Here is a 16,260-nt window from a genome sequence, read left to right on the forward strand (position 1 = left end):
TAAACGCAACCATATGGCCAGTTTGTTTGAGCTCCTTCTCTGAAAGGACACATTTCCTCTCCTCTAAGCTATAATTTTTACAACCCTTCTATTCCTGGAAAAAATGATAGGCTTGGTTATCCACAGCTGCTTGAGAAGATATTTGCAGTAATTTATTCATGTCAGTCTCATCTAAATTTCATCCGAGTCAGCGCATTAAAAATAAATAATTGTTTGTCACTTTTGTAAAACGGTATAAAGTAGCTCATTTTGTAAGACAGATCACTTCCAAGATTTCATTGCTGCAGAAAATCCAACTTTTAGCTTAGTGCTAAACACTGCTAACTGCCTGCAGCAGCAGCGTCATCTTGCATTATTAAGAGTTGGAGCAGTTCCACTGAGAGGAGAAAGCAAACCTTGTAGTCATGAACAGCATTTTCATTGGCCTTCGGTCTGAAATCAGCTTTATCGTGGCGGTAATGATTGTTCTGAACACACACACTGCAAAACACAAAATCTCATCAAGTCTGTCTGCCCAGCTTCAAGACAAAACTAACTTATTTTTTTCTGTAAGATGCAGAGACTTGTTTTACCACAGTCACTCTTGAATATCTTGTATGATCTAATATTGAAAATATCTCATTGGAAGCCATCTCGCCAATGAAAGAAGAATGTTTTTACTTTACACAATATTTTTAAGCAGAAGTTTTCATTTGTGAACTTTCTACTATAATCAAAATTATTTTTCATGCTAACATTTTGTTGTAAACCTCTTTTTCTGTCTCATTTCTATTTAAGTTATATTTAAAGTGTTTAGACGTCAGAATGTTTCAGAAAATGGAAGAAAAAAAAACCCATGCAAAGAACATGTAAACCAGTGTAACATTGCAGTGTTTGCATGCAATGCATCAGTAATTCGTGTGTCGGTTGTGTCAGTTGTGTCATCTGAACGTGATATTTGCTTTGCTGTATACGCAATATAAAAGTTTACATCGGTGGTTCATGCCTGAAAAATTGTTAGACCAACTTGAAACGGTCGTGGAAAGACACACTTTAGTGTATGCAGTTTGCAAAAATCACGTACAATTGCGTAAGATTTACGTAATAATTGCATATAAACTACATAAAATACGCATAAACTGCAGTATTTTCAACTGACCAAACGTTTCAAGCAGCTCAAAACCAAATTCACATAAAGACCTGTTGGTCGAAACACTCGACGGACATCTGGGCACATCGACGGACGCAAGAAACATGAATGACGTACATCACACAGTTATCATGAAACACCAAAATTTCAGACGTGGAAAATGTGAAAAATGTACGTAGTGGTTGTGTAATATGGCCTTTAGACATTTCCTGCAGAGCAAACCCTCAAAGTGAACATAAACATAGAAGAAAAGCTCACGATGAACCAACTTACAATACACCACTCTTCACATTAACACACTGATGGCGGCTCTGCTGCCCAACAACCTACAACCACCATGCAGGGTTACCCAAGGACACTTCAGCACATGGGCGGGTGAGGCAGAACCTGAACCTTTCCTCTTCCAATCAGAGGTTGGCCGCTTTACCTCTGCACCAACATCAGCATTAGGGGGAAAAAGCTTCAAATTCAAGACTAATTTTTTATATGAGAGCATCTCCACAAAACAGAATCCTCTGAACCAGGCGGTCAGTGGTTCAACCTCGATAGAATAAATGTCTGTTTTTAGCAGCTGTTTTTGTCTGACAGGATTCCTGAACCCTTTGTGATCATTAGGCTTCGTCACGAGCATCTCTGGACCACCGGCTCTCTGCTGACAGTTCTCCTCCCTCAGGAAACATCTCAACACAAAAGCAGTTAAAGAGTAAACAAGCTTCTACAAGCGTTTCACTGTCTGCATGTTGTATGATGACAGTTGATGGGTGTAATTACAAGAAGGCACAGAGAGGAGCATCAGCCTTTATTCTCCTTAGAGGGATTTACAAGCAGATGCAGAGATGGCGCACAGAGGAGAGTTGGCAGTATCATCATGTCTGAACCTCTGGGGCTGAGAAGAGAAGAGTCGACCTGGAAGAGGTGAACCTGAGAAACAAACACTTCATGCGTCTCTCCACCAGACAGAGGTTTCTCATCCGCTTTGCTGCTTGGAGCTGCATGTGGGTCATTCAGGAAATCCAGTCCTGAAGACCAATCCAAACTTCTGGCTTGACTTCTTGACATGTAAGTGATATCTACAGAACATGCATAATGTAGCATCTCCTGCTAAAGGTCTTCTGCATCTGAATGTTCAGAATTAATTAAGTTAAAAGTCTGTCATACTGATGTGAATGACGGTCGACTTTAAAATGGATCTACTGCTGCTCTTTCTGAGGCTCACTACAAGACTCTCCACATGTCACACATGGCCTTAGTGCACAAAAGAATTCCAGCGCTATCGAATGAGGCATGTTGTCTTTGTGGAGGACAGGTCCACACCTCCTTATCAGATATCAGCATGAGAACGGCGGATCGACCCTCTGCTGCCTGACATCCATCTGCCTCAGATTACTCACACCGTCTTCAGTTTCCTGCAGCAAAGCCTTGGCTGTCTCTCTGAAGACCTGCCTGTTATGCATGAGCTCCTGCGGTGCCATCAATCACAAAGAAATCAAGAAAGTGCAAACTGGAAACAATCGGGACACTGTGGTACATGTGGACAGCAGCCCATCACACATTGAGCGTTTTCTGTTAAGATGTTGCTTCTGCGCTCCTAGATCCGTCAATGATCCACTTGCAGAAAAGATGACTTCTCACATTGGTGCTGTTTTACACTGAGCTGTTTGATTCACACCAGAGTTGTTCCCTTGAAAGCCCCGGAGTGAATAACAGACCCGTTCCAGTTCACTGAAGAATGAGAGGTTTGGTTTGCTTGCAAGTAAACTCTGGTGCAGTTCAGTGCAGTGTGAATGCACAGGGGATGTTCAGAGCAGCATGAAGCTGGAGTGAACTAAAGTCCCCTCTGCATTTCAAAACAAAAAAAAACAAAAAATGAAACTAAATGGTTAATACTTATATAGCGCTGTTGGAGCAACTATTAGAAAATTGAAGATCAGTTGCCACCTCCCTCCACCCATAGCTCCATGAAAGATCTCACCTGGTGGAGAACAAATGATACTGCGGTTGGGGAGTGGACCCCGTTGGTGTCCCGGTCTGGGTGGGCACTGCGACCGAGCTGGCCCCTGGCATGAATAGATGCCAAAATACTCTCTCCTCTGAGCAGAGCCAAGCCTCAAGTTACTTCAGTTCCTTTTTAAAGCATTCATTGTGTGTGGGATCATGGGTAGTATGTGTTAATGGAAGGGAGGGTTAAGGGTGGGATGGGTTTTTATTGCAATCCTGTGTATTTCTTTTTAAATGTAAAGGCTTCAAGTTGTGCAAGGCATGAGAAGTGTTTTTAATAAATAAAGGTTGCTTTGATTTCATGGGATTTGATTTGATTCAATTTGATTTGAGGTGTGAGCCTCATATGAAGATAAAGAAAAGTTGGATAATGGATTTTGACTCTGAATCTCCTAGAGGAGCTAATATGCTGCAAAAAGGGTCCTTGTTAGTATTTTTGTAGTATTTTTAAATATCAGCATAAACCTTTTTACTTTAAAACTCACAGTGCATCAAATAGACAGTTTGGCTCCATGATGAAGTTTTTCTTTGCTTGGCGGCGTCATGTCTGAACAGGAGACGTGGTTCCACACCTGGTCTTTGCATTTTGCTGGAATGTCACACAGTTCAATGTAGGGGGAAGCCCTTCGTAATTAATAATTAGTTTAAAAATGCCAAATGTGCTTAATGTGTTTCTTTATTTGAACATTGAAAACATGAATGTTGATAGCTGTTCTCTGTCTGACACACTCGAGGATGTGTTATCTTTGTCGTGGTTGCCTAAAGGTCACTGAGGTTATCTATCAATATCACGATCTGTCAGGAGCCGGAGCCAGGGCGGTTTTGGTGGGTGTTTTCTAACTTCCGGTTTTTGCTTTTATTTTGTTACTTCCGTTCAGCGCCCATTGTCTCACCAGGGGCCTCATTTATAAACGTTGCGTACGCACAAAAGAAGGCGTACGCCACTCTCTACGCAATAGTTGAGATTTATAAAAGGCAAACTTGACGGGAAAATGTGCGGTCCTTACGCAAGCTCTGACCCAGGCGTACGCACAAAAACGGGTGAAAGGAGAAACGGCGACGCCGTCGGCAGATGGAAGAAACACGTGAAAGTGAAAATGACAATACTGCCTCTCAGAAATAACATGACGACTTCACAAAGCAAGTCTTACAATTAACAGCTACACCAACACCCGTTTGATCGATCAGCAGTGAAACAAACAAAGAAAATCAAACGAAAATTACAACAGAAATTCAAATGAACACTTATTTGCAGAAAGAAAAGTGAAATATGTTCTGCAATATTGGCATGTTGTGCAATTCATCCTCATAAATAATATAGTTAACAGAACGAAATAATGTACAAAACTGATATTCTCCTCAGTGTGTCCGTCTGGCGGAGCAGATATAGGTGCGGGCGTGCGGACGGACGGACAGACATTAATTGTCCACTGGGGAAAGTTGTTTTCATAGTAAAACATTTCTTCATTAGCTATGGAATTATGGTATTCATGCATATGCCTTTAGTTTGTTTTATTTTTGATAAAACAATGTATGGCGTATGTCTCAACCATTCAGAAAGCAACAAAAAAATCACATTTGCGCTGATCAATTTCCCATTTCCACGTTGATTATTACCGACATCTGTAGCTTGTCAGATGTAATTAAATGGATGGAAATAAAATGCCCCATCACAATGCATAATGACGCACAATGGCTGATCTTGCGCTCTTAGAAGATGAGGCAAATGGAAGAATTCGGAGTGAACGCATCTTTAGACAGCAAGAAGACTTGCTGGCAAACGAGGACGAGTGGCTTATGAGCCGGTTCTCACTTCCTCCAGCCGTCCTGTTGGACCTCTGCGGGCTTTTGGGCAGAGGAGCACTCGGAGGAACTACGCGTGTCACCCGGTGCATCTGGCGCTCCGGTTTTCGGCCACGGTCCGAGGTTGTGAGGCTGCAGCATTTTCGGCGTCTGCCACCTTTTGCCGCTCACGTGCCTTTTTGGCATTAGTAATGCCCACACTGTGCCCTCCACACAACACTTTTCTCCTCTTTTCCACCTCGCCAACGATAACTTCTACTTCACATTGAGTGAAGTTACGTTTTTTTTTATTTCCTCTCGGTGTGTGCCGTGGTTTCCCAATCAATGAATATTCATTTGTGGGCGTTTCACGGACTATTTATGGGCAACTATGGGCGTGTCATGAAGCCGCAAAAGCTGCGCTGCATTTAGAATCGGTTGTGATTTATTAAGGGAAAGATGCGTAGGATGTGCGTGCGCACGGTTTTATAAATCCCAATATTTCTGTGCATACGCACGTCCTATGTTTCATCCGTACGCCACTTCTGACGCAAATCCTACGCAAAGTTTTATAAATGAGGCCCCAGGTAACTTCACCGGTCATCACCGGCACCTGTCTGCTCACCTGTTTGTCATTCCCATTTGGGTATTTAAACCCTTGTCTGTTACTTGTCACTGGGTCGTTCTGTAAGTTCGCTTCAGTCATTTCGAGTTCAAGTGTGATTAAACCTTGTTTGCTTTTGAAGCTCTTTCGCTGTCCTGCATTTGTGTCCCGTTTCAACCCTGACACGATCAGCTTTATCTTAGAGGCCTGCTGCCGTTAAGGTTCAAGGGAGATGTGAGATTGGAGCGTCTGCGAGGAACAGATGCAAAACGGCCCTAATTACAGGGTCAGATGTAAAGCAAAGATAAAACAGCTTTTTGAGTCACACACTGTAACTTTATTGCCTATAAAGATACTTTCAAACCCTCCTCTCATATAGGATAATCAAATTAAATAAGTTCCAAAGGAAATTTCCAAAATGGATGAAAAAAACCTCTAATGTGTCACAACACATTTGTGCAAATGATTATATTTTAAATCAGTTGTGAATTGCTTACTGGCCATATTGACGGGGAGTGAAACACAGAGCGGCCGCTCCCATCAGTTTGCTAGAACAGCTCTCCATCCATCTGCTTCTGCTCGTTTCTGTGTAATGGGCACCGTTCATTCATTCCCAGTGTAGTCTTTGGCCTGGGCTTAACGAGCTCCATTAGAAAATGAGTCCATTTTTGATGGCATCAATCCCACCAGCAGAGATGAATGATAAGACTGAAACCTGGACGACTCTGCTCTGAGTCTCCTGTTCTATCCAACGACACCTTCTGCTGCTCACATGAGGCTGTTTGGATGCAAAAGTCGACTTCTTCACGTTATTTGGGTTTGACGTAAAGTGTGAAACCTTTACGAAATGACTAGAAAGAGGTTTGGATGATGAGGAAGAGAGCCGTGAAACTGGAGATGCATCATCAGAAGCAACGATCTCACATCGGTAGTGCTCATGTTTATGTATCTTTATCGATGGCGATTCTTGTTTACGTCTGTTGGAGGATATTTTTGAATTCTGGGATTTTCTGTATTGTCAGTTCAATTTGTTTATCTGTACCTTTTCTGAAGCGCTGCTGTGAGTCTGCTGCCCTTTTCTGAGTGAATGAGGTGCAACGCTGCCAGAAGACCAGCTAAGCACTCTGCAGGAAAAAGGTGCATCATCATCATCATCTTGGGTTCCTGTCCTGCAGTCAGTTTAACCTTAAAGGATTGTCGGCTCACATCAGCCAACTGTGATGGAAGACTAGCTTTGTCATCCAACCAGCTATTTCAAATTTCGCTGAGAAACCTGGCGTTTAATGAACTGCAATTCAATCCAGACCAACTAATAAAAATAAGATGACCCTCAAGTGAGGGTCGCCCAGGGCGGCCCGGAGTTGTGCTAACCGACTGCTGGATGGCCAATTTCAGTGAACTGGATGCCTTTCATTGTTCTATTCTTTGAACACTTGTCCTTGTTTTCAACACTGATGGTCTCTCTTGGAATGTAGTTCATCTGAAAGTTTCTCAAAGTTTTAAAAATTCAATCTGTCCCTGTTGTAATTTGAAAAAAAGGCAATTAATATATTTGACCTGCTTGGAATAGATGGGACCAAATCAAGATTCAATTCACTTTGACCTTTTGGTTTTGATGGCTTTCTTGCCTTACTTGTGTTGTGATTTTGTGCTTTTTGTTTTTATTAAATGTGCTGTAACTGACTGAGCTATGAAATAACAAAAGGGGACACATTTTCCTTCTGAAATGTTGCTTCAACCTAAGTGATTTCCATTTTAAGACCTATGTCTATGAAGACTCTCATTCATCCAGGTGGATTCCATCATAGTAGTAGGTTTAAAGGTTGTCATCTGGACCTGGTTTTTAAAGTTGAAGATGTTTCACCTCTTGTCCAAAAGGCTTTGTCAATTGACAAAGCCTTAAACCTTGTCATGGCTAGCAGAACAATATAGACCCAGGCGCTGAAACCCGGAAGGAGACACAGGTGAGTACTGGCGTGATTAGAAAATGATTTAACGTTCAGATCCAGAATCAGGTGAGTATGAGAGGCAGCAGACTCCGGGGGACCCACGACGAGGATGAAGGATTCCTATAGGCTTGTGGCGTCACTGGTGGCTTCATTCGTGGATCCTGGCGGATAGCAGGTTCGGCAGAGGTTCGTGGTTTGACTGGTGAAGGAGACAGGGCTGGGTTCCAGAATAAATGCAGACTCAGGCGACCACTCGTGGCAATGGATTCCTGGAGACAGGTAAGAACAAGAGTTTAAGTGCGGGCTTGAGACAATAGGCAAAAACGTGACGACCATATTATGCACCATCAGGGGCAACGAACTGGCGATGAATACTGATCCTGGAGCTCCTTATGAAGGCAGGTGATGAGGTAAGTGGCAGCAGCTGAGTCGCATCAGGAGCCAAGCAGAGAGGGGAGGGGGAGGAGACTGACAGAGGCACTATGACAAACCTACTACTATGATTTTAAGACCTAAATGAAAAACTTGGTCGGTCAGCAAAATATAAAAATTGTTATAATATTACAGAACGTAAAACGTCGGACGGACGACTCTGAGCTGTGTCCAGATTCAGAAGGTTTACCTTCTACAGTGCAGATGGTTGTTGCCCCTTGGCAACGGCAGCCGTGTTCCCTGGGTGCTGGCTTCCTGGGCCCAGCAGCCCTTCTCCACGAGGTGGGGGGGGGGGAATCCCTGAGCTTTCTGGCAAGGCCAAGAGCCGGGGATCACATCCCACCTCAGCGGGGGGGTGTCCGTGTCCCTGTGGTGTGTGTTCTGGTCAACTGTGGGCGAGCCTGGCAGGGCCATGTTTACAACACTTCTTGTGGATCCTCTCTTCTCCTGGGTGCCCTCCTCCTGGGCGGGGACGGCTGGCCCCGCCTTGCTCCTCCTTCGACCAACCGTGGGCCAGGTGGGTGGCTGCCTGGAGTGTGGTGCAGGTCTCCCTTGGGGGGTCCTGGCTCGTACCTGAGGTTGGGGTTGGGAGATACCCAGAACTCCTGGGTGGTGATGAGGTGCTCGTCTGGGGCTGTGCGTGCTCACTGGGGGGGGCCTCCAGGCGTGGCGGGGGGCTGCTTTCCTGGTTGAGCTGGAGCTGCACGATGTCCCCCCATGCCCTGGCCTGGGTGGTGGATGTGATTGCCCCGGGGCGGTTGTTCTCTATCTCCTGCAGTGCGGGCGTTGGGGGATTCTGGCTGCCTCTGCTGCTGCGGCGGGGGTCTAAAGGCCCGTACACACCGGGACGAATATTCGCCAGGCGTTATTCGCCAGCGTTTTTTGCCACGTTTTTTGTGTTCACACCCAGGCGATTTTCGCTGACGATGAGCCGAGCGAACATGCAATTTCATTCCCTGACATTAGATGGCGCTTAATGTAAAACAGAAATACTCCTGTACACAAGGTGGCGCTGCGCAACTTTACGCTTCTTAAAGTCGCTTTTCGCTCAGAAGAAGAGAGTAAGTATTTACGCGCTTGTCAGAATAATACAAAGAAAGAACATAAACACTCACCTGAGTACAGGTGTTAGCTCACTTTTGCACTAATATTATGTGTGATTGAATGAAATATTTCACACTAGTTGGTTTTTGAAGGCATAAGTATGTGTGTGTGAACATTATTTGTATTGTGTACATGTTGACATGTGGACATTTTTGGAGCCAACAGGTATGTTTATAACATGTGAGTGTGTGTGTGGACAGGCCCCGCTCTTATAGATTTGTAGTACATCTGAACCTGACTGTAATGAAAAACATCCTGCAACTTGTTGCTTTATGCTGCTTCATGGTTTTGCCCCCTTTCCATAATCACCCTTCTACCCCCCCCTCTCTAACATCCCTCTCTTTTCTTCCCTCATTTCCTTTTCTGTCCGGTCCAAAACAAAAGATCTTCAAATATGTTTAAAATAAATAAAGTTTGGCCTCGATTACGAAAGGGGTTTATTCAGACATACCTCTGGTTTGTCAGAAGATTTATAACCCCTGTTGTTAAAATAATATATGTCCAACACAAGAGGCCCTCAGCTCTCATCTGACTGCCCAGCGGTTGGACAGGACAAGTTAAAACAAAAAAATAAAATAAAATAAAAATTAAAGCAGCTACATTAACTAAATACCAAACAAAATTTTCGACACAAAAGTTCCAAGTGAATCTGTTTTTCCTCATTTTAAAGCAGTTATTCTCAATTCTGCTTTCAAAGCTGGATTAAAACATGCGGCACGCTGTACAGGAGCCTGTTGGGCAACGGGCCAAAGATTTTCAGATGAGGACAATTCTGAGTCTCTGCCAGAACTAAGAGCCTTCAGAATCCACATCCTTATGAGTCCTTGACCAGGAATTCATGACTCATCCCAAATCTCTGCTTCTGCTTTGTACAAACCCCAGAAACCTAGTGGCAGGCTGACAGCAAAAAAAAAAGAAGAAGAAAGAATAGGAAGAGAAGAAAGATCTGAATGTGTCACAGGAATCGGAAGCAGGAAATGTGGGGAGAATTATGAGCACAGATGGAGGTGAATAATAAGATGAGATCAGTTTTCTCTCCTACTCTGTAGAAAAAAGCTGATTGACAGAACTATCCTCTCCATTGTGAGGAAGTAAAATAAGGAAAAAATGTGTGCACTGATCTGTTCTCTAAATTTAATGTAGAAGAATGACGCTAAATCAGTTTTAGCCTCAAAAGTGGAAAATACAGGAGGGTTGAAGAAGAGAAACTGTAGCATCAGACAAATAAAAGATTGAAAGGTCTGTCGAAACTGAAGAGTAGGGTATGAGTGCCAGTTGATGACCTGTTGACCTGTTTGCCTTAACAAACTTCTAACATGTAACACCTACACTGAAATGCATAATAGACAAATGTTGGTCCAGATTTATTTGAAACAGTACAGAAGTATCCCATTTCCATTGGACTGATGGATTTAGGACTGTGAAGGTCTGGTTCAAGTGTTCTGTAACAACACAGCACAGATGGAGAGGTGGAAGATCTCAGACCTGACTTTACACCTGGACAATGTCTCCCCCCTGAGGAAGGCATGGGATCAAGTGTGTTACTGGGACACACCTGAAGACAGGTACAGCAACAACAACTTTCAATTGATTCCTGAGGTCAAATAAGATTTATGTAAAAAACCTAAAAGACAAAAAATATTAGTTGTAATGTATATTATTAAATAATTGTGTACAACTCTAAAATACATAAATTCCCAAATGCACTTTTTATATTTTTATTGTATTTTATTTATTTGCATGTGTGTTATTATTTTTTACTTACTTGTCCTGTCCAACAGCTGGGCAAACACATCAGGGCTGAGGGCTTCTTGTGTTAGACAGATTTTACTGTTACACTAGGGGTCATGAATCTTCTGACACGCGAGGTGTCTATTTGTATAAACCCCTTTGGGATTTGAGGCAAAACTTTATTCACATTTATTGTGTATGAATGCATTTTTTCTTGGACTGGACGGGGGGGGGCTGGGAGGTTAAGGAAATTGGAGGATGATTAAAGAAACACAAACAACACAAAGCAACAAGTTACTGGAGGTCCATCACTACAGTTTGGTATAGTTAGTCTAAAAGGGTAAGGCCTGACCCCAGACTCACTAAAATATGACAAAAACGTACTTTTTTAAAAGCTGCAATCATGCAACAGAAAAACACTGACCTTAGCAGAGATTTGCTTTGATTTTATTTTTTACTTTTAGTTTTTTTCGGTTTATTGAGAACCTTTTTTCATTACATCACTGCATGGATAACATTTAAGCTATTAAGTTGTAATTTATTTTCATTTTTTATTTTTTATTGTAAATGATGTATCCATTTCCCATTTGCATGTTACTGTTTGCGCCCTCATTCGGTGAACGTAGGTACTGCATAGCAGCTTCAACATCACACGTGGTTTAAGAACCGCCCAGCTGAGCTCAGAGAAAACCTGCGCAGTGAGCGTACTGCGCAGCACAGTGCCTGCGGAGCTACCAGCGTCCTTCCTGCTTATCCTGGCTAGCCGTCCGAGTGCTGGCATTCTAGTGTTCGCACTATGACAAACATTCCGCATTAACGACACAACAGAAACGTTTGCATCATACCAACACAAACAAGTAAGTGACCGCCTGTTCGATGCACGAGCTAGCTAAATCCTTGCACCCGCTAACAGTTGTTGAACACAGAAACGACTTAACGAGGGAGTCCCAGCTTATCATATCGCGTAAATGCAATGACCAGAACCTGGATGTGCCCGGTTTGAATTTGTAAAAGGAGGATTCGAAGTTGAAGTTTTAGAGTACTAAAACCGATGTTGTTACGTGCTAACGTAGCTAGCCCGCAACTAATGATGACGTCATCGAGGTCGAGTAAGGTCTGAACTTGACACTATTTTTCCATAACTCGACGTTTGGACGAACTCTGATTCTGCCTTTGTGTCGTTTATAATAATTCTTCTTCCAGAGTTTATATTCCAGATGTCAGTCGGGTTGTGTTTGTCCTTAAAGCGTGTTGTCATTCTCCGATTGTCTGACTCTTGTCTTTTAGTTATTTATGTTTTTCCTGGTGTAACACTGTGATGCCCGTGGTTGTCTTTCCAGCTGTCGCCATGGTGATCCTGTCAGGCACAGCCACAGTGCTGCAGCAGTTTGTCAGCGGCTTAAAGAGTCGAAACGAAGACACCCGAGCAAAGTCTGCCAAAGATCTGCAGCATTATGTGACCACAGAGCTGAGAGAGGTACCTGCACGGAAAACCGGGATGCTTCGACTGCCTCACACTTTGTTCTTCATTTTCTGATCTTCTGCTTCAGCTCAGCCAAGATGAAGCCACGACGTTCTACGACGAGTTAAACCACCACATATTTGAGCTGGTGTCCAGCTCTGACGTGAATGAGAAGAAAGGAGGCATACTCGCTATCGGTACGCTCAGTCACGACCTCCAACCCCACATGCCTGCTGTGTGTCCAGTTGCTTTATGTTGTTGGTGCTGCACCTATGTTCCAGTGAGTCTCATTGGCGTTGAGGGAGGAAATGCCACCAGGATCAGTCGCTTTGCCAACTACCTCCGCAACCTCCTGCCTTCCAGCGATCCTGTGGTCATGGAGATGGCCTCCAAAGCAATGGGCCACCTGTCTATGGCGGGAGACACCTTCACCGCTGAATATGTGGAGTTTGAAGTGAAGAGAGCTCTGGAGTGGCTGGGGGCCGACCGAAACGAAGGCAGGCGCCATGCAGCTGTGAGTCCCGGGCCGACCACACGGACTGTTTGTTGTGTAAACAGAATGCTCGCCATCCTGAAACTGTCCTGCCGCACTTTGGAGCTTCGGTTCTTGAATCATGTCTGACACATCTTTGGAAGTTTGAGTGTCGAGACAAAAGTTTCCACAAGTTACCGTTAAACAGGTCTGCAGTGTAACTTAGTGACGTTTATTTCTGTGAGACTTTTGCCAGAAAGAGTCATAAATGACGTGACCAACGACATTAGCAAAAGTCCTCATTGCAGCACCACAATTTGACCCGCGGCCGTCAGAAAGGGAAAGATTTCATTGCTGCCCTTAGCGTCTCAAGACGTAAAGGACAATAAGAAGAAGAATAACGCAACGTTCAACTGAGTCAAATGCAGAGAAAAGGTTAAAAAAAACCTAAACTGAGCATTTCCCAGTCACCTTCATGTCATTCAGATCTCCCTTTAGAGGCGTTTCAGTAGAAGGATGTCAGCAAAAGCCAGATTGAGATTGTTCTTCTGCAGTAAACTGCTCTGCAACAACCTTTTCTAGAATCTTTGAGACTAAAAAGAGTTTGGAGATGGTCCTTTAAGATTACTTTGAGATGGAGATGGATGGATTTAGCTTTTCTAACAGGACGCCTGTATCTGCTTTCCAATCAAAGGACTGATGTGATAAAACACAGCCGTTCATTTTAAAACACTGAGATGTTGACACGTCCATAATGAAGACCTGCTTCAAAGCTTTTCCTGCGTCTGTTCAGGTGTTGGTGCTGAGGGAGCTGGCCGTCAGCGCACCCACCTTCTTCTTCCAGCAAGTCCAGCCCTTCTTCGACAACATCTTTTATGCAGTCTGGGACCAGAAGCAGGCCATCCGAGAGGGCGCCGTGTCGGCCCTGCGAGCCTGTCTCATCCTCACCACCCAGAGGGAGACCAAAGAGATGCAGAAGCCTCAGTGGTACAAGGTGAGACAAACGGCATCCGTGTTTTTAACGGTTCCCTTCCCCAGAAGGTGACGGGTCTCGGCAGAAAGCCTCAGCCCTGTCCTTGTCGTGTCCCGCAGCAAACGTTTGAGGAGGCGGAGAAAGGCTTCGACGAGACTTTGGCTAAGGAGAAAGGGATGAATCGGGACGACAGGGTTCACGGGGCGCTCCTGATTCTGAACGAGCTGGTCCGCATCAGCAGCATGGAGGGAGAGGTGAGATCTCCGTCCACGGTGGACCAAGTCCCGGGTCAGGAAGCTTGACAGCTCACGGCCTTTTCTCCGTCCAGCGAATGCGTGAGGAGATGGAGGAGATCACACAGCAGCAGCTGGTCCACGACAAGTACTGCAAGGAGCTGATGGGATTTGGAACCAAGCCCCGCCATATTACGCCCTTCACCAGTTTCCAGTCGGTGCAGCCGCAGCAGTCAAACGCTTTGCTGGGCCTGCTGGGCTACAGCACGCCGCAGGGCTTCCTCACCTTCGGAGCCGCTCCGGTACCGGCCAAGAGCTCCCTGGTGGAGAGCCGGTACTGCCGTGAGCTGATGGAGGAGAGGTTCGATCAGGTACGTCCGTCTGCGGTCTGTTGCTCTTTTAAGACCCGGCCTTGGATTGGTCCTTAGGTGGCGCTCTGATTCACCCACAAAAATCAGCGACTCGCAGTTCTTCTGTTTGTTCGCTGTATTTGTTTCCAACAGACGTTTTTCACCTTTGGTGCAAAAAAGTAAAAGCTCCCAAAACTTTAGACAAACATTTGAGATGCTTTCCTGTACGACCGCCATGCCAGCAGACAGTCACATGACGTCAGATCATCGATCAGCAGAGTTTTTGTGATTTTCTCAGTGTCACTTTCAATATATTTTTTATTTAAATATATTTCAGACAAAATCTTTTTTCCCCAGAACTTATTTCACTAAAACCTGAACTTCAGTCTCATTTCTGCTTCTATGAAAAACACCCGATAGTTTTACTGTGAAAACTAGAACCTTCACTGACAATTTACTTTACTTTTATACTCTGTATGAGCATATAAGTATCTATTAAATCCAACATAATTGTGTTTTTAGAGTGCTAATTACATTACCTGAAGTCTATTTTTACTATATTCTACTAGATTTATAAAGATTGCAAATCAGAGATCTCAGCCATCACAAATGTACTCGATTTCTTTCAGGAACAGATCGTAAAGACCAGAGTATTCAGATACTTGTTATAGCCCCAACTAACACCATAGCAAGTATTTGTAATGGGGTGAGTACGGTGCTCCTCAAACCGTGTTCTGGCGATTGTTGAGCTACAGTAAAAATACCTTAAAGTCCGACTGCGATCATCGTCTGATCTGTCTTCAAAGCTTCCCCAGTGGTTTTTGGTGGGGCCTTTTTTTGATAATTATTTTCTGCAGAGCACCTGGAGTAGATGGATCTTCAAAATAAAGTGTCGGGGAAGCTGCTCATTTTCAAAGTAAAAGTATGGAGTGTTTTTCATAGATAAAAATAATGAAAGTTGAGTTTGCTGAAATAAGTTAGTTTCAAAGCCGACAGGACACTGAACCCCACAGTGACCGAGCTCCACCGGCTCGCTCCTCGCCTGTCGACGCGTCTTCACGGGTGAATGAGGCGTGGAGCTTTAGGTGTCCTGGGCTTTATATTAGTACAGTATATTGACCTGCTTTGTTCATTAAGGTGTGCCGCTGGGTCCTGAAGTACAAAACCAGTAAAAACCCGCTGATACAGATGACCATCCTCAACCTGCTGCCGCGCTTAGCTGCCTTCCAGCCGCACAACTTCACAGGTGGGACCGTTACCTTGTTGTGCTTATTATGTATGTTCATGTAAAGCTGAAACTTGGATCACCAGCATGCGTCAGTCGCTTAAAACATGCTGTTTGTGTTCTGGAGGGTGAGTCATGGGACCCTGTATTGATCCTCCTCCCGCTGGTTGTTCAAGCAGATCAGTACTTGTCAGACTCCATGGGACACTTGCTAGGCTGTCTGAAGAAGGAGAAGGAGAGGACGGCAGCCTTTCAGGCTCTGGGACTGCTGGTCGTTGCTGTCAGGACAGAAATTCAGCCCTACCTGTCAAAGATCCTGGAGATCATCAAGGCGGCGCTGCCACCCAAAGACTTTGCACACAAGTCAGTCAATACAAACTGGGCTGTATATCCAGATGTTGGTAGAAAAAGACAGTAAGATGTTGTTTTAATGTTGGATGATTCGGTGACATGAGCTGTTTCCTCTCCATCTAAAGCAGATTCAGATTTAGTAGAAGTGTAAATGGACTATTTGATGCCAAAATAAAGTTCATTCAGTTCTTTTGAATGCGGGTCTGTGTGTTTTTTTTTGGATTCATTAGACTTGTGTCCATGTGTGCAGGAGGCAGAAGACCATTCAGGTGGACGCCACGGTGTTCACGTGCATCAGCATGCTCTCCAGAGCCATGGGGCCCAGCATCCAGCCGGACATCAAGGAGCTGCTGGAGCCCATGCTGGCAGTGGGGCTGAGGTAGGGCGGAGGGGAGCTTCTGCCCCGTACTCTGCAGTTGAACGTTTATGCGGCGGGCGTACCAATCATTGTTCGTCGTCTCGGCC

The 16,260-nt window shown here is 44.4% G+C and overlaps 1 protein-coding gene across 1 annotated transcript in view; it reads left to right on the plus strand.

The window, feature by feature from the left end:
- Nucleotides 1-11,411: 11,411 nt before the first annotated feature.
- The window catches only part of mtor (mechanistic target of rapamycin kinase), a 62,197-nt gene continuing 57,348 nt past the window's right edge, over nt 11,412-16,260 (plus strand). Inside the window, exons 1-10 of the mRNA XM_023956308.2 lie at nt 11,412-11,586; nt 12,070-12,206; nt 12,280-12,388; nt 12,473-12,705; nt 13,457-13,657; nt 13,756-13,890; nt 13,965-14,240; nt 15,357-15,465; nt 15,624-15,807; nt 16,046-16,174. Of these exons, the coding sequence (XP_023812076.1) occupies nt 12,078-12,206; nt 12,280-12,388; nt 12,473-12,705; nt 13,457-13,657; nt 13,756-13,890; nt 13,965-14,240; nt 15,357-15,465; nt 15,624-15,807; nt 16,046-16,174 (1,505 nt within the window). The 5' untranslated portion in view covers nt 11,412-11,586; nt 12,070-12,077. The remainder of the gene's footprint in view (nt 11,587-12,069; nt 12,207-12,279; nt 12,389-12,472; nt 12,706-13,456; nt 13,658-13,755; nt 13,891-13,964; nt 14,241-15,356; nt 15,466-15,623; nt 15,808-16,045; nt 16,175-16,260) is intronic.

The sequence above is a fragment of the Oryzias latipes genome, chromosome 7 (assembly GCF_053564925.1).
Source record: "Oryzias latipes strain Hd-rR chromosome 7, Olatipes_Hd-rR_3.1".
NCBI lineage: Eukaryota > Metazoa > Chordata > Actinopteri > Beloniformes > Adrianichthyidae > Oryzias > Oryzias latipes.